Source organism: Pomacea canaliculata, linkage group LG1 (genome assembly GCF_003073045.1).
Source record: "Pomacea canaliculata isolate SZHN2017 linkage group LG1, ASM307304v1, whole genome shotgun sequence".
NCBI lineage: Eukaryota > Metazoa > Mollusca > Gastropoda > Architaenioglossa > Ampullariidae > Pomacea > Pomacea canaliculata.
Window position 1 is genome coordinate 5,862,441 of NC_037590.1, and position 27,674 is coordinate 5,890,114.

Here is a 27,674-nt window from a genome sequence, read left to right on the forward strand (position 1 = left end):
TTTGATAAGTATGTCATCAAAATCAGTCTTCTCTTTCCTGAAATCTACAATCATTATTTAACCGTTTATCTCTAAATAATTGTTGTCACACTTTGTAATATTCAACCTGGTGCCTGTGGTAGGAGTCATCAGTCCTGTTAGTATGGTGTCAGGTACAAATTTAATTCTAAGACAGTTTTGGTTCTTGTGTCTACACTCTGCGATGTACAGGGCAGATAAGAAAAAGTACAGTCGCTTGATGAGCACCATCCTTGTGTACCGAGTATCGCAATGACATCACTGGAAATTCTTATAAACTGAGGTCTGTTGGTCAGGTAGTCTGACATCCACAGAGAAGTTCTGACATTAACAACCATCCGAATTAGTTTTTGAACAAGCAAATGAATTGAATTTTGTTGAAAGTACTGGAGATGTTAAAAAAACAAAAAAACAAAAAACAAAACAAAACCAAAAAACAAAACAACAACAACAACAACAACAACAACAACAAGAAACAAAAACAAAGACGAACGCAGGTGTTACGGTTCCCCAGCAATGCTTAAATTCTAGGTAAGACATATAAAACAGCATCTTCTTCACTACGATTATTTCTAGTGACAAAGTGTAGAGGGTCTAATGAGTCCCGAACCAGGACTATTAAGCGTTTGAATACAAGTTTTAAAAAAATGTTTTCATTACAGCAGAGGTTCATGGTACCGGGCGTAAATAATTTCATTCTAACACCCGGATTTTCGTCGGCACTGGCACAATGCAGGAAGGTATCATCTTCCTACTACACAACTGTACCAAAGCACGAAATGTTAAAAACAATTACTACTGCTGGCAACAAGCTAAAACAAACACCAGACAGGACAACATCGAGGCTTTCTACCCCACCTGGTCTACAAATAACCTGGTGACACAGTCACAAACACATCATCAGTCATATCCTTCTCCACCACAAAGCTAACAACAACTGACAGGGTGAGGACAACAGTGATGTGCGTGCTGCAAACAGCTTTGAGACAGAATTGAGGGCGACACATGTATGAGGAGCTTAAACTGGGAACACTGCGAGTATCAGTAAGTAAACAATAAATTTTGCAAGCAGCTAAATGAGGAAGAAATAAGATTTTAGACCGATAAATAAGTAGCAAATTTTTTATTAATGGTAAAAAGTCATTATAAGCAGACACTTGTTACTATAAAATAAAGATGCAATGATGGAAATTAACCATCTATCAAATAAAAAAATGACAAAGGTTGTCGTAGACAAAAGTACATTTGAAACGTGTTTATATTTTATTAACAATCATGCGCATGGAAACATTTATTCAAATGAAAATTAAACATCATTATATACTCATACTTTAGGAATAATGATTTTACAATAAACTTATCATAAAAATATTAAAATAAACGATCATAAAGATAAAATGTTACAATCAGTTGTCCTTTAAAGTTGCACTAAAGGAACATCTGTTCCATCGCCAATAGTCCTTCAGCCAATCAACATCGTTGTCGATAACAGTAATTATATCCAACCGACTACTCTGCCTCCTCCTCTCCCTCTGCAAATTTATGACACTCTCCATCCTTCCTGTTTGTTCCCTGATATGTTTGTCTTTTATGACTTGTCTGCATACTCATTTCTCCTTCCGTCCATCGTATTCTGTCCATGTCTCGTACTTGTCTTTAGCACTGAGAGCTTGCTCCTTTGTGAGCATTATTATGCGGTGAATAAATCACAGTAGTTATTAGCATTAGCATTAGTAAAGTATTTAGCATTAGCATTAGCATTAGCATTAGGGGAATCATGGTAAGGTGTAAGACGTCAGGAGCTCAGACAGGAGTGCTGGGGAACGGCTGTACAACCAACAAAAGCACAGAAGTGGCGATCAGCAATTTAAATATGCAAATCAGTAATCGGTGAAAGGTGGAACTGGCTGTAAAAGCTGGTGAAAGAAGGTGTAACACGGTCTGAGTTTTACCTGCGAAAGGCAAGAGGGCGTTTGTCCACTACGCATTTAGGAAGATTGATGAGTAGAGTTCAAAGCTAGGCTGTGGTGTTTCCATAAATTAAAATAATACACGAAAACACAGACCCACGCAAAGACTTCTTTTAACAGACTAAGTTAAAGGTGAGCTAAAGTGTACTTGTCTGAAACACAAAGCTCTCGGCCTGAGAATCCATACATAAATTACACCAACGTAAGGTTTTCAGGGAGGGTCAAGACAGGACCTGAGACTCCTCCATACAAAATACAATCACTAATGTACTCACAAAGTCTCCACTAGCACCAGTTACCCTCCGTTCCTGCTAGACGGGAGCTGGAAGTCGGCAGACTGCGATGCCAGCGATAACTGTAGGAATCAGTGTTTACCAACAGTCACGGTCCGCTGCTCCCCCGCGCTGTTATTAACAGGGTCAGATCGTCCTAGTTATGAAGCCTGGAAGTGAGAGACAGTCGACAATTCCCTGACACCCGGTCACGGGTCACGGGTCACGGCGATACCGAGTTATGGCGCGTCGGCAGCAACAAGGGACAGCCTACCCGGAAGACAGGCAGATCTACCCAGGACTTATCGAACGGGATGGCCAGTGCTGAACAAAGATGTAAGCAAAGGCCAGCTTATGACCAGCCAGAAATCTCATTTTCTGAGCAGCTGGGGTAGGGAACCGAAATTTGTCATGAAAAGACATAATCGTAATGTTACACTTTGTATATATATATATCGATATATAATACCTGGAACTTTTAATGTGCGACGTTTAGTGGAGGACTGTCAGAGCAGTTTGAAGATGGACAGCTTTGTGAGCTCTACTTTGTTTTGAGAGAGAAGTATAGAAGATAAACTGTGGTCTTATCTGTCTGACTCTACACAAAGCTTGCGACATAAGTTGTTGGTAATCGTATGCCTATAATTTCACCGTAGTATAAACTTTGTTAGTATTGCAAACTTTTATTGTAGTTATATTGTTTAATTCTCTCAGTGCAGCTCTTAGCTGTATGGATGTGCATGGATGGACCAAGATTTTATAACCTCTACAACACAATCCAGGTTTGTTATATTAACCTCGAGAAAGTCCCAAAGCAATGCAATATTCCGACAGAGAGCTGAGGGACAGTTGCTGTCGTCGCTGTCGTCGCACAACGTCGATGTCGCTCACAACGGACTGCAGGCGGTGCAGGCGACTTCCGAAGGTGGCGAGGTCGTAACTCGTGGTGTCCTGTCAGGGACCTGACGACACTGAGAAAACTGCACACAGCAGCTTGGTGGAGGGCGGACTTTGCACGTCTGCTTCGCCTCCAATACTTTCTCCAACAAAACCTGTCGTGATCTTTTTCGCTACTTACATGGTGTACCATCTCCAACTGCGACGGTTGCCAAGCTTGATGTGAGTAGTAAACGTACATCGCAATATTTGTGAGCAGCATAGTTGTTTTGAAACAAAAATCAACTGGCAGAAACATAGAGCGTAGAATTGAGGGGAGGTAAGAAATATTAAATAAGCATTAAAATGAACACGTTTAGGAGAAATATAACCAACCAAACCTAACCTATAACCTCGTTGTAGACATAAAGAATATTACGAAATATTAGCTGAAGATCGGAGAAAAGGCGGACATTTGAAAAGACTTGACTACATACTGACACCAAAGAGGATCAACAAGGGAGACCACTCAGGCGGGAAAATGAAGCCGCGCTGACCCGGATGTAACTGCGACCACGCTCATCTTCGACGAGTATCGGCAAAGTTCATTCTCTTTGGTCTCAGTGTTCGAGTTGTCTCTACTCTCCAACTAAAGATTTCGATTGTTCTCTTTTCCGAAAGACGAAGGGAGGTAAGTTAATGGAATTACCTTTCTTTCGTAGATTTAACAAGTCACATTAATCTTTAGTTTTGACACTAAAACATGGCTACTTGACAGTGACTCTGATGTCGACATTACCTGCTTCTGTGGCCCTTTTATATATATGCTACATCTGCTACAATTACCGGTAAGGCGCGTGGCGGAGGAGTCTGTTTCTATAGCAACCAGTTCTGTAATACAGAAAATCTTCGTGAAAGGATGTGTACTTGCGAACTTGAACTACTCGAAATTTTGCTTCGCCCATTTTACTCCAGAAAGATACCTTCAGTTGTTTTTCAGCCCTGTGTACATTCATCCCAGGCAACTGTTACAATTTATTGCAGATGTCGCCCACAGTCTCCACTCGATTTGTCCTCGTGCTCCAATGTGACTGGGACAGCCGAGACTGCTCCTCAGTCTATGCACAACAGCAGACACTTCTGAAAGTGCCTGAAATCCTTCATGATGACAGACATATCGAGAGAATTTCTCCAGCTCCCATCCAATAAGACAGTAGATAACATTCCATCTCATAAAGAATTTTGCACCGCTTTGAAAAAGTAGGAAACTTTCCTGATGAAGATGTCCTACCTGATACCTCAGAGTTAAATGGCGATACAACTATTAATGATGTATCGAACAAAGAGATTGATGAGGTACGAGGAGGAATTGGTAAGCTAATAAGACATGTGAAGCTGATAAGGTTCTAAATAAATATTTTCAAGCCTCTTCGCCAAACTTAATAAGTATATCAACCTTGTTTTACAGTGCGGCGTGCTATAGCCTCCAACATAAGACAGATCAGCAACTTCATAAAAACTACTTTTAATGAAACTTAGAAAACATCTTTGATAGGCTCATCTTTCCAGAACAGCGACTATACTGCGATTAAGGACATGTAAAGGTGGACTGCTGTCTGCCGAGACCAACGCTTAGCCTTTTGCCTAGTGATCCGCTGTTAGTCTCTGCGAGCCTAAACAAAGAATGTGACTAAACCGGAAGCTTTGTAGTCTCATGCCTCGTTTTAGCAGTTAACTGGAAAAAATCGCATGCCAGCAGTCTAGGGATATTAGTTCGTGCTGCGTCCCTGTGCCGGCCATGAGCATGCCTAACGTGAATATATTTACTTGGTGTATGACCGGGTAGAAGTATGTCTGTTATATATCAATGTGGGTACCTGGTTGTTGGTGATTCTGTAAATCACTTCTGTAAGGCGCTGTGAGCAAATCGTTGAAAAAGCGCTATATACATTATTATTATTATTATTATTATTATTATTATTATTATTATTATTATTATTATTATTATTATCATCATCATCATCATCATTCAAAAATATACTGTTGAGAACTTATATTTAAACGGTTAGATATCAAGCATTATACGGAGTACTACTACTAATTGCTTGATATAGCGTATGATCTAAGTGCTTGACACAAGCAAGACATGGAAGGACGAAAAGAGAAACAACCGCAGACAAAAAAAACAAAAAACAAAAAAAAAAAACCACACACACAAACAACAAACACCCAAAACAAAGAAAGAAGACGCAAAGGGAAATCAGGGAACAAACAGTAAGGACGGAGAGTGTCATAAATTTGCAAAACAACTGTATCAAAACTATTGATAACTAATCAATAAACCAAAAAATGAAAGAAAAGGTTAAAAATGAAATGGCATTTTGTTGATTTGTAAGAATGTTTATTTTAATTTCCCTCTATGCTCTACTTTGTTGCTAGTGGGTTAAAAAAAAAGCTATACTACTCAGAAATATTGATGCATTTTTGAGTACGATATGAAAGAGTGATTTAAGATTAGATATATAACATATATAAGTGTTTTAAAAGTTTTTCTACTTATGTTCTAATCAAACATCTGAAGTTTATGTCAAATATAGTTCACAATAACAGTCAAAACTCTTGCTGGCTTTGGTGGTTGGCGAAGTATTGATGAAAGGGATGATAATTATTGTATTATTTGTAAGGACCAGGTGCAGACTGCATGTGACTGGAATGACGACTGCGAGGTCTGATAGCTTTACACCTGTTCTCTCACACCTGTCCCTACACCTGTACAGCAGGTAGGTCTGTCAGACGGTGACGCATCTCTCCTGCGTGCTTTGACCCTCAGAGCTACAGTCGACATCTGAAGGCAGCAGCACACTGTCTCGTCACCCACTCGCCATGACAAATCTCGTGGACACTGGAGCAAAGCCCTGTCGCAGGTAATTGTTTTGCAAGTCCTCTCCCCTGCATTTTTCTTCTTTAATTACATAAACGCATGTATATAATATAACTGTCCATAGATACAAACATGTTTTGTTATGTGAGATATACAGGAACATTGTATGTCTATGTGTTCACGTCCCAGTATGTATTGTCTGCGTGACCGTGTGTGTGTGGTAGAGATAGTGATTTTCGCGCACTCAAATTTTTATAAAGACCTCCAGGAATAAATAAAGTCCACGGACAGGGACCTAGTCTCTACAGGGGGATCGCTCTCTGAGTTCTTGTTTGTTTTTTTTTTTTTGTTTTTTTTTATTTTTTATTTTTGTTTATCTGTAGTCCAATGCTTTCACTTTTAGTTCCCTTAGTTTTCAGACACTTCTTGCTGATCAGCATCGATGTATTCATCCTCATGCTGTATTGTTTTACTGTCTGTGGCTTTTTTTGAACTAATTAAAATTTAAAACTCTCAATTTTCATTCTCGAATGCACTTTAATGAATTACAAAAATCAACTACAAGGATACGATGGTTAATGACTTTTATTTAAAGTTGATGGACGGGCAATGATGTTTGCGATGCCGACAATGCATGATGCGGGCCAAAGTGACAAAAACAGTGGCACGAGAAAATGGACTGTTCCAAGGGTACCTGACTGAGTTTAAAAAAAAAAGCGATTTAGCCTCATAAGAGGATATTTTATTCTTTCCTTCCGGCTCGTCTGTGGAGCAAACGTCAGCAATGTTATGGAGAATAACTGTTTCAGCATTTCATCCCTTGACTGATAAAAGTCGTTGGGAGGAACAATATATTTCATTTATGTTTTAGTCATAAAGACTGTTTTAGCAATGACACAAAGATTGTTTCAGTCATGAAGACGGTTTCAGCAAAGGGCACACAAAAAAAGATTCTTTTTTTCGTTTTAGTAACAGAAGCATCTACAAGGTCTGTGAAAACTAGTGTCATGACTGTCCTCTTCGTTTTTTCATTTTTCAGCCTGTCCCCGTTCATTTGTTTACTTCTTTTAGTGTATGAGATGGATGTATTAAATTTATATACTGTATTCATTTACAGAACGTTATAGGTAGATGAAAAATACATGTCTAACCATGCATGTATCTTTTCGTGTTATTTGTGAGAAATATGTGTATATTCTTATGTATACTCGACTGGCTTTGATATGTGTGTATGTGTGCGCGCGCGTTTGTATCTGAAAGTATATGTCTGCGTGCGTGTACGTGCGTGCTTGCATGTTTCAGCTGTCGGCATGTCATCAAGAAGTTGTCTCGGCCATACTTCACACCCATCTTTGTGCTCTCTGGGTTGTCAGTCCTGATGCTGCTACACTTTCATCGAGACAAGTCTGCCTCCACAGATATCTCTCACAGTACCCCTCATCCACCCGTTTTCATCACGCGCGCACAAATGTTTGGAGTTCTACAGGGCCAAATCGGTTACACTCGCTCCTCTCGTCTTCACTTCGACTTTCCTGCTAACGGACAGGACGTACAAATGGTTCAAACGGCAAACAATGTAAAATCTAAGTCAAGAGACTTCAGTTTCAGCTATGTGAATAAATCGAAGGAAATTCCAGTGACAGACGCGTCACCAATACACTTGGAAATTCAACACAATACTTCTTTATCCAATGTTATTCGATCTTTGCAGCTTATCGATGATGAGGATTATCTGCGAGACAACTCGTCCTTCTTTCGGCTTCGGCCACATGTTGTCAACAGCTTCGTCCCAGAACTTCTCATCCAGGCTTCTCCGTTGTGTCCTGAGGATGTTCCGTGTCTGTTGTTCGCTGTGCCCTCCGTACCAGAGCACTCAGAACAAAGGGAGGCTATCCGCAATACATGGGGGAGCCTGGCTCGTGGAGGGTCGTGGCCACGGAGGTCAGGTCCATCTTACGAGATGAAGGTCGTATTCTTCCTCGGTGTTCGTTCAGAAGCAAACATGACAGAGCTGAAAGCAGAATCTGAGCTCTATGGAGACATCGTCATGGGCGACTTCGTAGACAGTTATCGCAACCTGTCAGTCAAAATAGGCTTCGCCCTGCATTGGAGTGTAACATATTGCAAGAACGCACAAACCTTTATTAAAGTAGACGAGGATACTTTCGTTAATGTGCCTTTACTTTCAGATGTGTTGAATAATGTATCCAAACAACATGAGCGCTATGTACTTGGCTACAGACATGCGTACTCGAAGCCTTATGTAGTGCGGCAAGGTCAGTGGAAGGTAGAGGAGGATGCTTACCCACTTCAGTTCTTTCCCGCTTACATGTATGGGCATTCCTATGCTATTTCACACAGGGCTATCTCGGACCTAGTCACCGCCTACCAGCACATGCCACTGGTTCGGGTGGAAGACGCTTTCTTTACTGGGATCCTGACCAAGACAATGGGCATTCCTAGAATTCACTGTCCTTATTTTGCATCATTGATGGAAACTAGATGGTGTCAGTTAATTGAAGATACGTATGTAAGTCAAACAAGGTTTCGAGATTCATCAGATCTCCACAAAGTTTGGTCAGCCCTTCTGACAGGTAAATGCAAGTAGATCGGCGGACAGTCAACTCTGCAAGTTCACTTAGGTAAACTATCGCAATAAAACATCTCATTGAAATACTCTCCTAAGCGTGCCCCAGGCTTTATAGTGAATACTTTGGTGTCTAAAGAAATATAAGTGAAATGATTTAATAATATGATAGAAGGAAAAAAAAAACACTGAATCTTTACACTCAAGATGAAAAAAGTAGCCTTTTTGGAGCTTTTATGATGGAACGAGAAGCCTTCTTCAGCAGCTAAAAGCTAAGTGACTGATGATATCAGTGCACACGATTTTTAGACGAATAAATTAATAAGAATTATTCAACAATAATCTTAGTAATAAAAAATACTATAGACCCGATACAGTGGTTGTTACAATGTTTCTCCGATTTCTAGTCAAACGAGAAACATTGGCGCCAAGAAGCTGGCACTTGGGCGACTCAATGGTGTAGGGGAGGCTATCCATGCTTACCGTACTTCCAATATGACAGTGTTGTTATCTCCCATTAGAACCAATTATTCACTCAAGTCGCATTAGCTGTCGAAGATGTCACCGCGGCTCTCTTACTGTAAAATATTTATGTCTCACTCTCTCCACGCTTGTGATGAGATGAGAATAAACATTTTGACAACTTCTTGTTCACATGAGTACTAGTTTCTTCGACGATTGTTCACCTGAGTACACTGTCATGCAACACACACACATTCTACATTTTACACGGGGCGCAAGCTCTGGTCACGAGGTTCTCTTGTGTGGATGCTTTCTAACACGAGTGTCCTGAGTGTCTTCTTCCTCTTGGCTTCAGTCTTGGTCTTGCTGAAAATAATAAAAGTAAGAATTAAAAAAGAGAATTTATTTAGCGCATTTCCCGACAACACATGGCTCAATGCGTTTTACAAGAGAAGGGCGAATAAAATGTGCAAAACAAATATACAGACACAGTTAACAAACGAAGAACAAAAAAATGCAGCTGCGATGTCCTTGGCGTTGATGGAAGGCTTGGGTCGTAGCCAGGGCCGCCGAGAGCCAGCAGGGACCCCGGGGCCTCTCCGGTCCCTTTGTAATTGTTAATCTAAATTATTTTCCCAATATATAATAATATAGTTATCAGTTGTCAATATCTACATTTCATTCAGTAACGTAATCAAACTGCAAGCATTAGGACAAGTACACTAGGATAAATTAAAATTAACAAACATTGATACATTACTTGGGGGAGGTGGGTCTGGTGTACCCGGGCCCGCGGCTGTGAAGAGGGCCAGGCCATGGTTAGTTGATTTTTTTCCTTCTTCTTTTCTTTTACTATTTCTTTTAAAGAAAGGTTGACGTAAGATTCTTCCGTCTGGGGATTTTTTTTTCTATAGAACGGAATACTACATATCTTTAACGTCAGCTTTCATCATTTACCAAGCACTCAACTTGTACACAACTCTATGCTGACAATGACAATGACAATGACAATGACCAACTTTACTTCCTCCAGTGAGCACTTTGAGCATTGGAAGGTGCTCTAGTTATAAAACCAAAGGTTAGCAATAAAAATAAGAAATAAAGTTCGGTACAGCTTTAAAATTTGTCAGTATATATAATATAAACAACAGAGGTGATAGACAACAGCCTTGTTGGGAGCCAGTGACTGTAACAACAGTATCAGGATAATTACTATTTACACACACCATCTGCTGTCTGCAAGCAAAAAAATCCCATATTCACAAAACCAGTTGATGTGGAAGATCAAAATCAGAAATCAGTCTCAAAGCCAAAAGGTATGGTTGCACTGTATTGAATGCAGAACTAAAATCTGCGAATAGTAGTTTAGCATGTGTCTTGAGCTTTTCCAAATGTTTGTACAGTGTGTTCAGAATGAACGACTTGGCATCATCAACACCCCTCCCCTTCCTATAAGCAAATTGCAGTGGGTCCAGTTTATTCCTACAGATGTTAAGATGAGATTTTTGACAATTTTCTCGAGAGTTTTTATTGTGAGGGAGGTTAATGCTACTGGCCGAAAATCAGCAGGATGACTAGTATTAGGTTTTTTGAGCAGTGGGGACGATGGCTTGTCTCCTTCCGCTCTTCCTCTTACACCACTCCGCTGCAGTCATTTCATGCGAAAGGTTCGAAAAGAAGAGGGGATGGTCTCAAGGAGAATAGAAACTCTCTCACGTAGACAGAGTGGCCGCCATCTTGATGCTGTTGACCTGACGCCGTTTCATTAGAAATACAAAGACCGACACTAATCATTCTACAATTTTCAAATTCGTGAACTTGCACATTTTCCAAGTAGTCACATCCACCACTTAGAACTAAACACACTAGATTAAGGAGATAGCGAGCACATGGTCCCCCGTCGCCCATCATGCGTGAGCGGCCTTTATAGATGTTCAAGTAGTGATGTAGATCACAGTGCAATTTTCTCAAGTTTTCAGTCAATATTACGTTGCTACATGAAATGTAGACATTGACAAATGAAAAGTATATTGTTATATACTGGGAGAATAATGTACGGTAACAATTACAAGGGGCCCAGCAATGTCGTCTGCACTGGGGGCCCTGATGGCTCTCGGCGGCCCTGGTACCCATATAACTTCACTGATGACTGCTCGTGGTAAAGCTGCTATAGCAGTGGTTCTTAACCTTTTTTGAGGTACCGAACCCACAAGTTTGATATGCACATTCACCGAACCCTTATTAGTGTCATCACGAATTGCGGGTGTGTCTTGACCTCCATGTTGGAGGCTCCGCCGAACCCCTGAGACCGACTCACCGAACCCCTAGGGTTCGATGGAACCCCGCTTATGAACCACTGTGCTATAGTGTAGTGGGTACCGTGAGTAGGTCTCAGTGGAACGTTATAGGGTCTGATTTCTATTCCTTTCGTGGATCTTTCTATTTTTTTTTTCCTGGTATACACGCTTAGCTTTGTGTGTGGGTGTGTGTAAGGGAGGGGGGGGCGCTTCTTTTTTAACTGGACATCTGTGCTTAAGATAGCTGTTTAGGATGAAGGTTGGATTAGGTTTTAGAGTGGGCTATGATTAATTTCAGAGTGAAATACAAACCAATCGAAGTCAAGGTTCGATAAGGTCAACTTCAATCGGTTGTTTGTGATTACTTAAAATAGAATCACTCAAGTCTGAAAACAAGTTCCCATCTGTCACCAAGTGACGGGGCCGTTACGTGTCAGTAATGATTGAAAACTTCCCATAAGCTATAACAGAAGAACAAAAGTCAGAAGGACAAAAACAATTAAACATCACAGGCGTCACATCTACCTTCAACGAGCAACATGGACAGGTAAGACACATTTTACTTACCACCTCGCCATCTTCGCAACTATGGAATTATTTTTTAAAGTTTTTTCTTTAAGACATACCTAGCTCAAATTTAAAGGCGCTTTTAATTTCTCTTTCTCCTTGGAGGTGTGTAGGGGTGGGAGAAGCTGTACTCTTTTGATGGTTATTAAACCGACAGGTGGAGCTATTTTCTATTATTTAAATTTTGACCCTGGAAAACTCGGATAATTAACAGTCTGATTTGCGACAAATTAGGTCTCTAGGTACAAAACAAAGGCACAGAGAAAGATAGTTAAATCAGAGTTAGTTTATTCCTTGTTGCTCCTTTGAGGAAAATGTGACTTGTTAAATCTACGAAAAAACGAAATTTACCTCTCTTCGTTTTTCGGAAAAGACAAAAATCAAAAAACTTACGTTCGAGATTTTTGACAACTCGGCGCAGCGCACCACAAAGTACCAGGCATCCTCACATAAAGACGGATAGGTACAGGAGGGCGTGGCGGGGTCACGTACGGGTCAGCGCGGGTTCACTTTTGCTTATCCCCTTTGATTTAGAATCTGGTAAAGTAGCCATTTATACATGTGTGGTGTACGTGTCTCTGTGGGCATTACGTGTACCTGTAGGTGTGTGTGTGGGGGGGGGGGGAAACGTATGTACGTCTTCGTATGTCGGTATACGTGTACTTACGATATAAACTATACTATATACTGTATAAACTCACGGTAGTGTGTGTGTATGGATTTGTTTTTGTCTTATTCCAGAATTTGTCAAGTATACAAAGTACCACGGAAAAACTATTACAGGATCCTGTTTCTCCTCTTCGTTTGTGAGGCTTTTGCGCTCTTTCTTCTCTCTACTCGATTCAAAAGCATATATCCACTGGCATTTTTCAATCTCCAGTCGATGTTTAAAAAACCTCCTACCTTCATTTCGAACACTTCAGATGACGTCCTCAGAACAATTGAGTATTTTCCAGAAGACGAATACCTCAAAGATAACTCTTCCTTCTTTAAACTTCGGCCAGAAGTCATCAACAGCTTCGTTCCAGAAATTCTCATTCAGGCATCACCTCTGTGCGCTGGGGATGGTCCTTACCTGCTGGTCGCCATACCCTCCGTACATAATCACATGCATGTGAGGGAGGCAATCCGAAACACGTGGGGTAGCATAGCATCTGGCAGAAAATGGCCGCGGAAGTCTGTGGCTGTGGACGTCAAGCTGGTCTTCTTTCTAGGAGTTAACGAAGCAACAAACATGTCCGACCTGAAGGCGGAGTCTGGACGCCATGGAGACATCGTGCTGGGCAACTTTCTGGACACTTACCGTAACCTGTCCGTCAAAATAGCCTTTATATTACACTGGACAATTACTTACTGCTCAAACGCGAAACATTTACTTAAAGTAGATGAAGACATCTTCGTTAATATACCTTTACTGATAGACATACTACATAATGTATCCAAGCAACAAGAGCGCTACATCATTGGCCACAAACACAATTTCCACAAGCCCCCTGTTGTTCGCAGAGGTCGGTGGTCAGTCAACGAGTCTGTATACCCTCTTCATTACTTTCCCCGCTACACATTCGGAAGTTCATATGTTATTTCTCACAAGGCTGTCAGAGACCTGCTCACCGCTTACAAGTACATGCCTCTTGTCCTGGTAGAAGACGCTTTCTTCACTGGAATCCTGGCTAAGACAATGAGCATTCCCAGAACTCACTGTCCTCGCTTTGCACCAGCGAGTGAAACTAACAGATGTCTTTTACTGGAAGACAAGTTTGTGAGTCAAGCAGGCTTTCGAAAAAACACTTCTGATTACTACAATACTTGGTCCATGATTGTTAACAACAAATGTAGAAAATGATGTTTCCAGGAAGTAGATTGATAGTTTAGTTTGACGAGTTTAACGTCCATGTTGGAATGTTCGATATTAGCGATCAAAGTTTAGTTCGTATCGCCGTTTACTCAGAGTTTGTACCAATTTGCATTGTGAATACATGTATATTGCTGCTTATATAATATTAATTCTATTTACAGCTTTTAAAACATGTCTCTTTTCCACTTGTTCTTTGTTGCGATAGTTCTCCTTTTTAAGAGACCTTTGGTAAAATATAGTCTACAGTTTATCGATAAATATTAACTATTCATTATTATAATGTTTTTAAGTGAATAAATTTCTTTTTTTTAAAATTCACATTCTGAAATATTTTGCTGATTCGACGTGTTGTGTTCCGCCATTACATTTGATGATTAAAAAAAATTATGACTCTAGTAAAATAGACGATAGACGATTTTTAGTTTTGTCTTGCCGTCTATACCTACTCTTAATAACACTTTCTCAAACATCTAGAAGCTAATGGTTACAAAGTGTAGAGCTTGATGCGGATACATTTTTTAGGTACAAACCCTGAATTTCTAGCTGGTTGTCTCTTGTATTATTTTGTCTTCTATATTGTTCTTGCGCTCGTTCCCTTGCTGTGCATCCACTCGCATACATACACACGCGCTCTCACACGCTGAGAGAGGTATGAACACAGAATGACTGTGAGTTAGAGTAAGCTACAGGTTGTTGTCTGTAAAGAGCTCTAACATTGTGAACACCCACTTTAAAAAAACAACCGGCTTATAATTAGTATCACCGCTCTATTTGGAAAGATAAAAGTCCAGGAAACAACACGTTTATTTCAAATAACCAATCACTGCTTTTTTTCTAATTCATACACTAAACTTAGTACAGCTAATGCTAGTAGAATACACAAACGAGTCAAGCATGTACATAGGTGAATGACTGTCTCAAGCACATTGCAGGTAAATCAAGGTAAGCTTATCTAGGTGTGCTTCATTTTAAAGACAGAAATAGTGTTTGCATCCCTTTTACAATAAGATGTATGGACCTTCAGTTTGTACATTGCGAACTATTTTTAGTCTTCATCCACTCTTAAGGACAACCCAGTTACACAAGGCAGTATCAATTTATTTCTTATCCAACTAACTTTTTTCTTCTCTCTTAATTGGAAATATTTTCTTCGGAATAGCAGATTTTTAACACCTGAAAATTTGCAGCATTGTAGACTCTAACGAAGTTCAAAACTTGCTGGATTTCGACAAGCATAAGGTATTCTGCCTTTGATTGCCGTTGAGTTATCTTCTGTTATAGAAAACGTAAGAGTACCGTCCCCTGAATGTCAATCGATTGAATTATCTCCCTTTACGTCGTCAGCCCTTAGTTTATCATGAAATCAACCTTATTATTACAAGTGAAAGTGATTCAGAATCATGAGAATGCGTCTGAGGTGGAGATGGAGCGGCGTTAATTTTACCTAATTGGATATTACTTGTGTAAGACCTTGTGTTTGCTAAATTTGTGTACAAAAGTACACAAGGGATACAAATAGTAAGCAGTTTCTAAAAGTGTCTAAGAAAGAGGTTGTCATGCTGTTAACTTTCTAAGATTAATTTTCTAAACAAATTTGCGTGTGTGTGTGGGCGCGCGCCCGTGCGTGCGACCACTTAATGTCTGAAATGTGTGAATGAACTTTATTCTTTGATTCATTAATAAATACTCCTTTCATCATCGTAATTATACTCATAATTATGAACGGTGGATTAACATGCCAGTAAAAGTCTCTACAATAAACGAAGGAGCAGGTCTGTGTGAACAACAGTGTTCTTCATACGTCATTATTGTTGACAGAAGGTTTGCTTGTGTACTCATTAAGAAACCTGACTTTTACACCTTCTGTTATTTATCGTTTATTTTTCTTTCCCCAAGCCTACCGTATGTTACGCAGATCGATGTAACTTTGCTTCGGGCTGTCGATGTCCGAAATCGTGTTCACAGAAAAAAAACAACACTTGTTTAAAAAAATAGTTGACACCGAAAAAAACCTTCTTGCTAAACACGTATAGCAGCGTGTCATCTCTTCACAAAGATCGACAGATAATGTTTGATATGTCGTTAAAACTTAGGAAAAGCACTTTAAAGAGGTTAATTGGTAGTGGAAGATGTTGCTATGTTTTGTGCTTAAAAAAAGAGAATGAACAAAACTGCAGAGTTAAAAAGTCAGATCAGGAGACTTTCTTGCTACAAGCAGAATTCCTGATAAGCAAGTATGTCCAACAACCAGCTTGAAATGTTTTGAACAAATTATTTAAAATGTTATGGGCATGAATTTCGCACGGCACGTTTGAATAAAGTTAATCCACTGGCGTTTGTTGCCATTATCTTTATGATTTACTACGTGAGTACAAACTAATTCCATCTGAGTTTCGAAGAGAACAGTCAGCAACAGCACATTGTGTGCTGGTCTTGTTTCTTTTACCGAGGATTGCATCTTTTCTTTTCAAATTCATTTCATGAAGACGACGTTGTATTTAGAAATACAACCCTTTTGTCACTTCCTATTTTATCGACAAAGTCAGGTGATTAAGAGAAAAACAATGTCTCGTGCCACTGGACTATGTTTTTATGCCACTTTATGCTCTATTTCGCTGAACGCTCGTGTTGTCCTTTGCGTTCTTACAGTAGTCAACGGCGACTTCACCACATGAGGGTAAAACTATTTAACGATTTCACATAAAATGTTTGATGCTCTACTACAATCTGTACGCACTGAAATAAAAAAGCTTTCAGTTTGACTTCAAATTCAAAAAGTAAAAATAGAATAAATAAAAATCCTTACTTTCCGACTGCCCATGCAATAAGTGGTCACAGTTGTGAAGCAGCCTGAAATCATCGTTGTTGTTTATTCTCCTTTCTAATATTTTAAAATAATTTGTGTTTTCTTGATGGCAGTATGGGTCTAAAAGCTTCTATTGTTATTTCATGCATTTTCTGTTACTCAGTCGCTAAACTCAGTCTGTTTCGTTCGTTGCAGTGGATCAATGTGACACATAGTTTGAATCCTTTGTTTTAAAAAAGTGTCCTCAAGTCGACCACATTCCATAATAGCAAGCAAGCGGGCAAACGAGAGAGAAAGAGAGAGTGATTGAGAGCAATAATTCATTTCACTTTTCTTCACCAGTAAGACTCATGTCTTTAAACTAATAAGGACCCATACTACCTGCTTACAAGGGCTGAGCAGGTCATTATTTTCAGGCTGAGGACAGGCCACAACCGTCTCAATTACCACCTATACACCAAGCTCCGGATCGGCCAGACAGACCAGTGCCCGTGCCAGACAGGCAGTCAGACAACAGCACATCTACTGCAAGAATGTCCCATGCACGAAGAACTCAGGCACCGCATTTGGACTGATGAGACGCCAGTATTGAGGAAGCTACACGGCAGCCTGGAGGACCTGCGGCTCACAGCATCATTTGTGCAGGAGGCAGGCGTGTCCATTTGAGTGAACGACGAAGAAGAAGAAGAAGAAACTAATAAGGTAATTTGAAGAGAAACGGGTCTTTAAAAATTTAAACAGAACTTAATGAATTCAAAGCGGGTATTTTCTTCTAAACTCTTCTCATTTACCGTAACATAGCTTATTTCAAATTATTTTCAATGCAATGAAATGTGCTCCCCATTGCAGAAAAATATTTGTGATGTTTCCTGAGAAACAAGAGACGTGTCAAAAGGGAGGAAGAAAAAATGTGGAAATTAATAAAGCATCTGTCAATCAAGCCACCAATCAATAAATAAGAAATATAAAACAATAATAAACCAGCTTGTTGACAAGACATGTTTACCTAACATTTATCATCGACAATGAAGGACCATATGCTATTCAGTGCGTCTCCATTATATGTTTGGCTCACAAGCTTGTCCTCCAGTAACAGGCATTTGTTTCCTTCAAAGCCTGATGCAAAGAGAGGGCTGTATATCCTGCGAATGTCCATGGTCTTAGCCAGTATTCCTGTAAAGAAGGCGTCTTCGACTGGAACCAGCGGCATGTGTTGGTAAGCGGTGTATAGCTTCTTAAAGGCTTCATTAGAAAGAACATAAGAAGCCCCAATGACGTGACGGGGGAAATGAGAAAGAGGATAGACATCTTCTGGAACTTTCCATCGATTAACGCGCACCACAGGAGGTTTGTCAGGCGCATGCTTGAAGCCAATGATGTAACTCTCATGTTGCCGGGAAACATTTTGTAGCACATCTATAAGTAAAGGAACATTGACGAAAGTATCTTCATCTACTTTCATCAAATGCTTTGTGTTTGTACAGTAGTTGATCGTCCAGTTTATCACGAAGGCCACTTTAAGAGACAAGTTGCGGTAAGTGTCCTGAAAGTTGCCAAGAACTATGTCTCCATGACGCTCAGACTCCGCCTTCAGGTCGGACATGTTTGCTGCCGAGTTGATGCCCATAAAGAATAGTAGTCTTACATTTACAGACACAGATTTCCGTGGCCATGTCTTACCTTGGGCTATGCTGCCCCAGGTTTTTCGGACAGCTCTTCTTCGGGCGGAATTCATGGGCACGGACAAGAGAGCGACCAGGAGAAACGGACTATCATTAGGACATGAAGGGGAAGCCTGAATGAGGACTTCTGGGACGAAACTGTTGACGACATGTGAGTGGAGCTTAAAGAAAGAGGAGTTGTCCCGCAGATATTCATCCTCAGGAATAAAATTTAGTGACTTGATGGCATTGTCCAGTTGCTGTCGGTAGTACACTGATGTATTTGAAATCGAGTGGTTCAGTTCCGATTTCGAGAATCCATTTGACTGCGTTGTACTGCGAAAATCTTCCAGTCTTGTAGTTTGTTCGTTCTCTGGTCTTAATTCTTTCAGCTGCAGTCTCATCTTAAAAAGAAGGTCAAGTTCCTGACTTTCAGTTTTATTTCTCCCGCTGTCTTCGCTCTTTTCAACATACATTCTGATCCCCATTTGAGATGTACTCGGAGACACGGTATTAGAATTATTGTAGACATGTTTGAGCACTACAGTGAAACCGACGAAGAAAAAAAGGAGGAGAATTCTGCGATTTCGATATGGTATTTTTTTGAAGACACAAGCCATTCTGAAAAAGATAAACCAACACCCGCAAAGTCATTTGGATCCATCATATAAATACAAGCAACATTCGTTGGCTGACGAAACACTAAAGGCGCTGTGTGTATGAATTAGTAAAATTAGTTTTGACCTATTAGGTTTAATAACCATCACATCAGTTCATCTTCTCCCACCTCTTCACCCCTTCAAAAGGAAAGAGAAATTAAATCCACATTTTAGTTCGAGCTACCGTTGCTAAAGAAGCGCACAGGTGGCGAGGTGGTAAGTAAATGCTCAGGTATTCTGTGTCTTACCTGTTCATGCTGCTTGAAGTGAGTAGTGAAGCCTGTGATGTTTGAGTGTTTTGATTCTTCTAGCCTTTGTTGTTATATAGCTTATTGGAGATATCGACATTGTCGACAGGTGAGATGCTTGCGGGAGGTGCCAGTTGACCACCAGCATCAGTGACGGTAACGGGTGGCGACTTTTTTTAGGTCACTGACTTGAGCGATCCTATTTTAAGTATGCGCAAACAACCGATTGCACTTGACACCTTATCAACCCTTGACTTCGATTGGTTTGTATACTCAGTCCTTCCGTCAACAACAAAGGTCTACACTAAAACATTTACTCTCAAACTAATCATAGCCCACACTAATCCTAACCCTACCATAAACCTTAACAACTGTCGCAAGCATAGATGTCTAGCTAACACGATAAAAGACGCAAACTAAGTGTGTATACCTAAAAAAAATCCCAGATAGATCGATCAAAAAATAAATTCCCGATCCTATAACGTTCGCACTGAGACTATTTATCGGGAACTTTTTAACAACTCTAAGGACAGTGCACGCATGCGTGACGGACGTCAGTCCAATTTTTAAAGAAAGGTCGTTGCAGGGGGCACTGTACCCTTGCTGTATGGCTATCGACTATTAGTCAGCTGAAAATATTAATAAAAAATACCTGTAAAGGCAGTCGTTACAATCGCTAAAGACTGAGATGGAACTGCGGAATTGTTGTTTCACGCCGAGCTAGCGACCCTTGTCCAGAGCCTGGTCAACTGGTGAAGAACGGGGAGGAGGGTGGAAAGGAAGTTGAGTATTTAACTGACTAGTGTGTGCACCTTAGGGGTTCAAATGTGTTTGCTGTACCCTCTAGTCTGTGTGTTGCTACATTGCTGATGTGTAGCTGACTGCTCCCTCATCCTGTCATCCATCAGATGACTGTACATCTGAACCCAGAGCGATGAAAACCTGTCGCGCGCACAAGACGTTCCTCCAAACATTGCTTTCTCATTGCTCAAGTTCATCCTCTTTCAAAGTTAATGGTAGAAAAAACAGGTGATGTAGCAAATGTTTGTTGTTTGTTGTGTTTTTTTGGTTTTTGTTTTGTTTTTTTGTTTTTGCTTGTTTTTTTGTTTTTGTTTGTTTGTTTGGTTTTTCTTTGCTGTAGGCCGTATGATATTTAATCTGGTGTAGATGTGAGTGACTAGGTCATGACTTTCTCACCCACGTTCGTAACATTTCAAGTCTGACCAACCCTTATACCCCTGCCACAGATCATTTTTATCACCCTCACCGGAAGAATGACAAATCTGTAATTTTGTGATACATATGTAGAGGGCTGGTAGTCCGGCGTTGTTGCTAGTTTTGGCGGGATCTGCTGGGACAGGGGGAGAGATGGCAAATAGCGGTGATTGGCTATGGGAGATGGCAAATAGCGGTGATTGGCTAGGGTAAAACGGCGTATTGTTCCGACCGTATCAGAGCATCGCAAAAGTTTACCCCTTCCCAGAGGTATATAAGGGCAGAGCTGAGACGAAGAGGACAGATCAGAGTCGGCGGAGACAGCGCGCACAGCTACACGACAAAGAAGAGACAGCTCCGACCTCTAGCGCCTCGGGCGATTGACGCAGCCGTGACCATCGTACAAGAAATAAAGGGTCACACACCTGCTGACTGTTCCTGCCTTTTTGGTTCGAGTGTTGAACTGTTGTTGTCACCATACAACCCCACCTTACCACTCGGTTACACATAGTAACAGCAAAGTGATTTTGTTTCTGGACAACTTCTTTCCATAACATTCTAGAATAACGAATAAAAATGCAGCAGTTGTACATCCCTTTAGTGTAGACGAAATGTAAACCCTTGATGAAGTAGAACCGTTGGTTTCTTTACGGCTTGAACTGTCCTCAGGGGCAGACAATCGCTGCAACTGTGGTGGGTCATCATGAGCGCCTCCTTCATTTACTTGATTTTCTCGGTCTTTTCCTTTTTCCTGTCAAAAGGATATCGAGGAAAGAACAAAGATCTACATGCCGGCAACAGTGATAAACACCCTCCGACTTACAAAATATTCCCTACTAAGGATTCATATAACCTGGGGATCACACCTGCAAACGATACAGAAACGATATCGCAAGTAGTTGATTTTTCAAAACACGTGGCATCTGTTTCTAAGGTTTCATACAAAAACAGAATTCTTTTCGAGGGAAACGTATCAGACTTCCCAATCCCTCCACGCGTGCAAAGTATTCTCCAGGGCATGGTGACTCTACCCCCAGATGATCATCTCAAAGAACACATGTCTCACTTTCGACCTGGTCCACAGGTGTTGAACGACTTCTCATCTGGTTTCTTCCTCATCTCGGCGCCCCACGTGTGTGGTGGCAGCGACTCTCCGTCGTTGGTGGTTGTCGTTCCTTCGGTGGTATACCACTGGGAGATCCGGGCGGCAATTCGAGCCACGTGGGGAAGTCCTGCCCGAGGGAAACTATGGCCAGGCCATACACATCGTCTTTCGGTCAAACTTGTTTTTGTATTCGGTGTCACCGACAAGAACGGCAGCAGGGACCTGCGCGAGGAATCCCAGCGGTACGGCGATATCGTCCAGGGGGACTTCCACGACAACTACCGAAACCTCAGCATCAAGACTGCAGCGGCATTGCAGTGGAGTGACACGCACTGCCCAGGTGCCAAGCACGTGCTCAAGGTGGACGAGGACACCTTCGTCAACATCCCTCTGCTGATGGAAGTCCTGGACTACATGACTTCGCTGAAGCTGAAATTTGTCTTGGGTCACAGGCACAGCTCTGTGCGTCCCCGTGTGGCAAGAGCAGGGCGGTGGGCTGTGGACCATGCTCTTTACAAGTAGTTTCATGACCATCTTTCTCAGGTTGGCAAACTTGGACTCATTCAGTGACTCATAAAATTTGTCAATGCTTTCAGGTTGGAATTTCTCTTTCAGGGTATATTCTCTGAGTTGAGGATATTCTGTATCTTTCCCTTTGATCTCCAGAAACAGTAAAATTTCCGTTTTCAGGCCCCAGACACGTCTCAGAACTTTCCCCAAACAGCAGTATGATACAAAACATCACTGTGATCCGAGCCGCAATCTTCCAGAACTGTGATAAACTGTGATTTAGACCTCTCGCCCTGATGAAATTAACAATTTTCACAACTGCATCCACAACATGTTTCATGTCAAGCACACTTTTACATAGCGCTTCATGGTGTATTATGCAATGTAGAAATATCAGCTCCCTGGTCCAAGCGACCTCTGCAACACGGTCACCCAACCTCTTCAGTAGACCAACTTTCTTTCCTGTCAAAGATGGACAACCATCCGTAGTACTACATGTGTACTGGCCATTTTCTGCCATGGTAATTGCATCGTATGCATGGCATTTTACACACATTCAAAAATATCTTCCCCGTAGTAGTGTCTTTCATTGATTCCATTGACAGCAATTCTTCTGTGATTTCAAAGTTTTCTGAAATGCCTCGTACAAAGATGAGCAACTGTGCAGTGTCATCGATGTCAGTGCTTCTCAATGCCAAGGAAAACAGCTGAAATGAAGGTACCCGCCTTTTCAGTTGTGATGTCAGGTCTTCACCAATTGCTTCAATGCGGCGAACCACAGTTCTTCTCGACAAACTGACTTCTTCAAACTTTTTTCTTTGTTCTGGACAGACTTGATCAGCGACATCGAGCATGCACTTGTTGACAAATTCACCATCACTGAACGATTTGCTGTGCTTGGCAATGTTTTATGCCACCGCAAAGCTGGCATGAGTAGCAGCTTTCTGGGCTACTTTGGTTTTTAGGAATACATTCTGCTGCTTTACAAGTTTTCTGTCCAGTTCTGTTTCTCTTGTGTTCCGCTGCTGCTAAAGTACTTCCATAGCCTGCCATAGCCTGCCATAGCCTGCATGTGTCGTCGCATCATGGCGGCTAACATTGTACTCTGTCAACATGGCAACACTTTCACTGCACAACAAACATACTGCTTTCTTGCCGACTTCTGTGAACAAGTACTTAGACATCCAATCTTTGTTAAATGCGCGACACTCGCTGTCAACTTTACATTTCTTGGCAAAATCCATGGTACAAATTTTATGGAAAATTCTAAACCTAATTCTAACTGAAAACAAAGAATCAAAAAACAAAGAAAACAAAGAACCAAAAAATAACTAACAGTCACTATTATTCGACGCAGTAAGCAAGTAATTAGTACACGTAGTGGGAGATTGCGGCAGAATGTGGCCGCGGGCCACATTATCATGTACGACCAGAAACAGTCTGCGGGCCAGTCAAAATCCCGTCGCGGGCCGGATCCGGCCCGCGGGCCGTATGTTGCCCACCCCTGGTGTAGAGTGTAGAGCAGGGGTGGGCAATTAATTTTCCCAAGGGGTCGCATGAGAAATTGGGATGTTTTAGAGGGCCGGACTAATATAGTTAACTCAGTTTTACCCAATACTGTATATATAGTAAATATACTGGCGGGCGGGCCAGCGGGCGGGCCGCTCACAGGAGGCGGGCCGGATCCGGCCCGCGGGCCGGCCTTTGCCCAGGTCTGCTGTAGAGGGTACCGTGAGTAGGTCTCAGTGGAACGTTGTAGGGTCGGGTTTCTATTCGTTTCGTGGATCTTTCATTTTTTTGGGGTGTATATACGCTTAACTTTGTGTGTGGGTGTGTGTAAGGGAGGGGGACGTCTTTTTTAACTGGACATCTGTGCTTAAGATAGCTGTTTAGGACGAAGGTTGGATTAGGGTTAGCGTGGGCTATGATTAGTTTCAGAGTGAATGTTTTGGTGTAAAATTTTCTTATTGACTCAAGGACTGAGTATACAAACCAATCGAAGTCAAGGTTCGATAAGGTGTCAACTTCAATCCGTTGTTTGTGCAAACTTAAACCAGTATCACTCGTCTGCAAACAGGTTCACATCTGTCACCAAGTGACGTGGCCGCTACGTGTCAGTAATGTTTGATAACTTCCCATAAGCTATAAAAGAAAAACAAAAGTCAGAAGGACAAAAACAATCAAACACCACAAGCGTCACATCTACCTTCAACGAGCAACATGGACAGGTAAGACACATTTTACTTACCACCTCGCCATCTTCGCAACTATGGAATTATTTTTTAAAGTTTTTTCTTTAAGACATACCTAGCTCAAATTTAAAGGCGCTTTTAATTTCTCTTTCTCCTTGGAGGTGTGTAGGGGTGGGAGAAGCTGTACTCTTTTGATGGTTATTAAACCGACAGGTGGAGCTATTTTCTATTATTTAAATTTTGACCCTGGAAAACTCGGATAATTAACAGTCTGATTTGCGACAAATTAGGTCTCTAGGTACAAAACAAAGGCACAGAGAAAGATAGTTAAATCAGAGTTAGTTTATTCCTTGTTGCTCCTTTGAGGAAAATGTGACTTGTTAAATCTACGAAAAAACGAAGCTTACCTCTCTTCGTCTTTTGGAAAAGACAACAATCGAAAAACTTACGCTCGAGATTTTTGACAACTCGGCGCAGCGCACCACGAAGTACCAGGCATCCTCACATAAAGACGGATAGGTACAGGAGGGCGTGGCGGGGTCACGTACGGGTCAGCGCGGGTTCACTTTTGCTTATCCCCTTTGCTTAAGAAATCTGATTAAGTAGCCATTTATACATGTGTGGCATACGTGTCTCTGTGGGCATTACGTGTACCTGTAGGTGTGTGTGCGTGGGGGGGGGGGAACGTATGTACGTCTTCGTATGTCGGTATACATCTACTTACGATATAAACTATACTATATACTGTATAAACTCATGGTAGTGAATGGATTTGTTTTTGTCTTATTCCAGAATTTGTCAAGTATACAAAGTTACACGGAAAAACTATTACAGGATCCTGTTTCTCCTCTTCGTTTGTGAGGCTTTTGCGCTCTTTCTTCTCTCTACTCGATTCAAAGGCATATATCCACTGGCATTTTTCAATCTCCAGTCGATGTTTAAAAAACCTCCTACCTTCATTTCGAACACTTCAGATGACGTCCTCAGAACAATTGAGTATTTTCCAGAAGACGAATACCTCAAAGATAACTCTTCTTTCTTTAATCTTCGGCCAGAAGTCATCAACAGCTTCGTTCCAGAAATTCTCATTCAGGCATCACCTCTGTGCCCTGGGGATGGTCCTTACCTGCTGGTCGCCATACCCTCCGTACATAATCACATGCATGTGAGGGAGGCAATCCGAAACACGTGGGGTAGCATAGCATCTGGCAGAAAATGGCCGCGGAAGTCTGTGGCTGTGGACGTCAAGCTGGTCTTCTTTCTAGGAGTTAACGAAGCAACAAACATGTCCGACCTGAAGGCGGAGTCTGGACGCCATGGAGACATCGTGTTGGGCAACTTTCTGGACACTTACCGTAACTTGTCCGTCAAAATAGCCTTTATATTACACTGGACAATTACTTACTGCTCAAACGCAAAACATTTACTTAAAGTAGATGAAGACACCTTCGTTAATATACCTTTACTGATAGACATACTACATAATGTATCCAAACAACAAGAGCGCTACATCATTGGCCACAAACACAATTTCCACAAGCCGCCTGTTGTTCGCAGAGGTCGGTGGTCAGTCAACGAGTCTGTATACCCTCTTTCTTACTTTCCCCGCTACACATACGGGCATTCATATGATATTTCCCACAAGGCTGTCAGAGACCTGCTCACAGCTTACAAGTACATGCCTCTTGTCCTGGTAGAAGACGCTTTCTTCACTGGGATCCTGGCTAAGACAATGGGCATTCCCAGAATTCACTGTCCTCGCTTTGCATCAGCGAGTGAAACTAACAGATGTCTTTTACTGGAAGACAAGTTTGTGAGTCAATTAGGCTTTGGAAAAAACACTTCTGATTACTACGATACTTGGTCCATGATTGTTAACAACAAATGTAGGAAATAATGTTTACATGAAGTAGATGTGATAGTTTAGTTTTCCGAGTTTAACGTCCATGTTGAAATGTTCGATATTAGCGATCAAAGTTTAGTTCGTATCGCCTTTTAGTTAGAGCTTATGTCTATTTGCATTGTGAATATATGCAATGTGCTGCTTGTATAATATTAATTCTATTTACAGCTTTTAAAACATGTCGCTTTTTAAATTGTTCTTTGTTGTGATAGTCCTCCTTTGGTAAAATACAACCCATAGTTTATTGAGTAGTATGTGAATAAATTCCTAACGTTTGAATTGTATATAGTGGAATATTTCACTAATTCTATTAGACTAGTTGTATTTTCGCCAATAATTTATTAAATGAAATGCATTTAACTATGACTGTAGTAAAATAGAAGATAGACAATTTTTTGGCTTTCTTCTGCCATCTATATGCCTACTCTTAATGACAGTTTCTGAAACATCTAGAAGCTATTGATTACAAAGTGCAGAGCTTGATGTGGACACATTTTTGAGGTACAAACCCTTAATTTGTAGATCTTTGTTGTCTCGTGTATTATTTTGTCTTCTATATTGTTCTTGCGCTCGCTGCTTTGCTGCTAAAGAAAGTTTTCTATTGTAACATGAGCTTGTCCTATTAAATATAACGAAACAGTTTATGTCTCTTAGTTTTCTCGATTTATTGGATAAAGATGTGTCTAGTGACGATATATACATGCAACATCCAGAGATGAAAACGTGACTCGGACTCTCTCTGCCCCAAGTATTACATATTTTGCACCTCATAGGTGGGTGTGAGAGGTATTGTATATAAAGATAGAATGTGTCTTTATATGTATATCTATAGTACATTCTGAATATACGCAATAAGTACAGGTAAGGATAAAGGCGGATTAAATACTAAGAAATATGTTCTTAGTAGCTGATCTAGAAGAAAAGTGTAACTTTCCTCCTTCATCTCTGTGATATTGTTGGAGGTAAGGATTCTATTCTTTTTGCTGGCCAGCTGACCAGCAAGACGAATTACACTATTAACTCCACGGCAAGGAGAGCAGCAACGCGTCTTGTTTGGTGTGTCCCAATTTAGCTTTCGTCAGACAAAATAAACAAATGTGCCAGTTATTGCAACAAAATGTAGCAGCAGAAAAGCAGACGATGTTACAAAAATAAAAATTCAAGTGTTTCCATTTTTAAAGTTTACTGAGGTAGAAATCAAAATATCAGACTCAAAAATGAATCAAAATATTTAAAATATACAAATAAATAATGCATTGGCAAAAGCATTCTCATCTTCTGACCTGTTAGTGCATCGTTCTTCTTTCTTGCATATCCTACAGGATCATGCAAAACAATAGAAGCTATTTCAACTACGCTGATACACTACACATTTACTAAACTTTCTAAAACAAAGTTAATTAACTTTGAGCAAAATTAAGTAATAACATTCATTTAACAAAGGATTAAGGATATCAACAGCATCTACCTTTAAGGTTGACAGAACACTTCAAAAAACTTAATCCGTCGCACCATCTATGCTCATGTTTTGTTTTCTATGACCCTCGAAAAAACTAGATTCATTCAACCGTCTATGTCCACATCTCT

At 40.8% G+C, this 27,674-nt stretch overlaps 5 protein-coding genes across 12 annotated transcripts; 4 read left to right on the plus strand and 1 right to left on the minus strand.

Moving 5' to 3' along the window:
• Positions 1-235: 235 nt before the first annotated feature.
• LOC112570850 (beta-1,3-galactosyltransferase 1-like) lies at positions 236-9,473 on the plus strand. 8 transcript variants are annotated; one of them, XM_025249524.1, is made up of 4 exons: positions 236-1,062; positions 3,095-3,379; positions 5,821-6,060; positions 7,278-9,473. In XM_025249524.1, the coding sequence occupies exons 3-4, from the start codon at positions 6,020-6,022 to the stop codon at positions 8,623-8,625; spliced, it is 1,389 nt and encodes a 462-aa protein (XP_025105309.1). In that variant the 5' UTR covers positions 236-1,062; positions 3,095-3,379; positions 5,821-6,019; the 3' UTR covers positions 8,626-9,473. The 8 variants fall into 8 exon arrangements, with proteins under 8 accessions (XP_025105309.1, XP_025105326.1, XP_025105343.1 ...); XM_025249541.1 differs by having other exon boundaries at positions 5,827-6,060; XM_025249558.1 differs by having other exon boundaries at positions 5,914-6,060.
• Positions 9,474-12,665: 3,192 nt separating this feature from the next.
• On the plus strand, positions 12,666-13,776 carry LOC112553157 (beta-1,3-galactosyltransferase 4-like). The gene has a single exon (XM_025220194.1). It carries the CDS (start codon positions 12,814-12,816, stop codon positions 13,774-13,776), a length of 963 nt encoding a protein of 320 aa, XP_025075979.1. The 5' UTR covers positions 12,666-12,813.
• A 3,818-nt stretch (positions 13,777-17,594) lies between these two features.
• On the minus strand, positions 17,595-18,731 carry LOC112553267 (lactosylceramide 1,3-N-acetyl-beta-D-glucosaminyltransferase-like). The gene has a single exon (XM_025220373.1). The coding sequence runs from the start codon at positions 18,729-18,731 to the stop codon at positions 17,601-17,603; it is 1,131 nt and encodes a 376-aa protein (XP_025076158.1). The 3' UTR covers positions 17,595-17,600.
• Positions 18,732-21,395: 2,664 nt separating this feature from the next.
• On the plus strand, positions 21,396-22,004 carry LOC112553274 (beta-1,3-galactosyltransferase 4-like). The gene has a single exon (XM_025220386.1). The coding sequence runs from the start codon at positions 21,396-21,398 to the stop codon at positions 22,002-22,004; it is 609 nt and encodes a 202-aa protein (XP_025076171.1).
• Positions 22,005-25,118: 3,114 nt separating this feature from the next.
• LOC112553417 (putative UDP-GlcNAc:betaGal beta-1,3-N-acetylglucosaminyltransferase LOC100288842) lies at positions 25,119-26,112 on the plus strand. Its single transcript, XM_025220622.1, has one exon. It carries the CDS (start codon positions 25,119-25,121, stop codon positions 26,079-26,081), a length of 963 nt encoding a protein of 320 aa, XP_025076407.1. The 3' UTR covers positions 26,082-26,112.
• Positions 26,113-27,674: the final 1,562 nt, after the last annotated feature.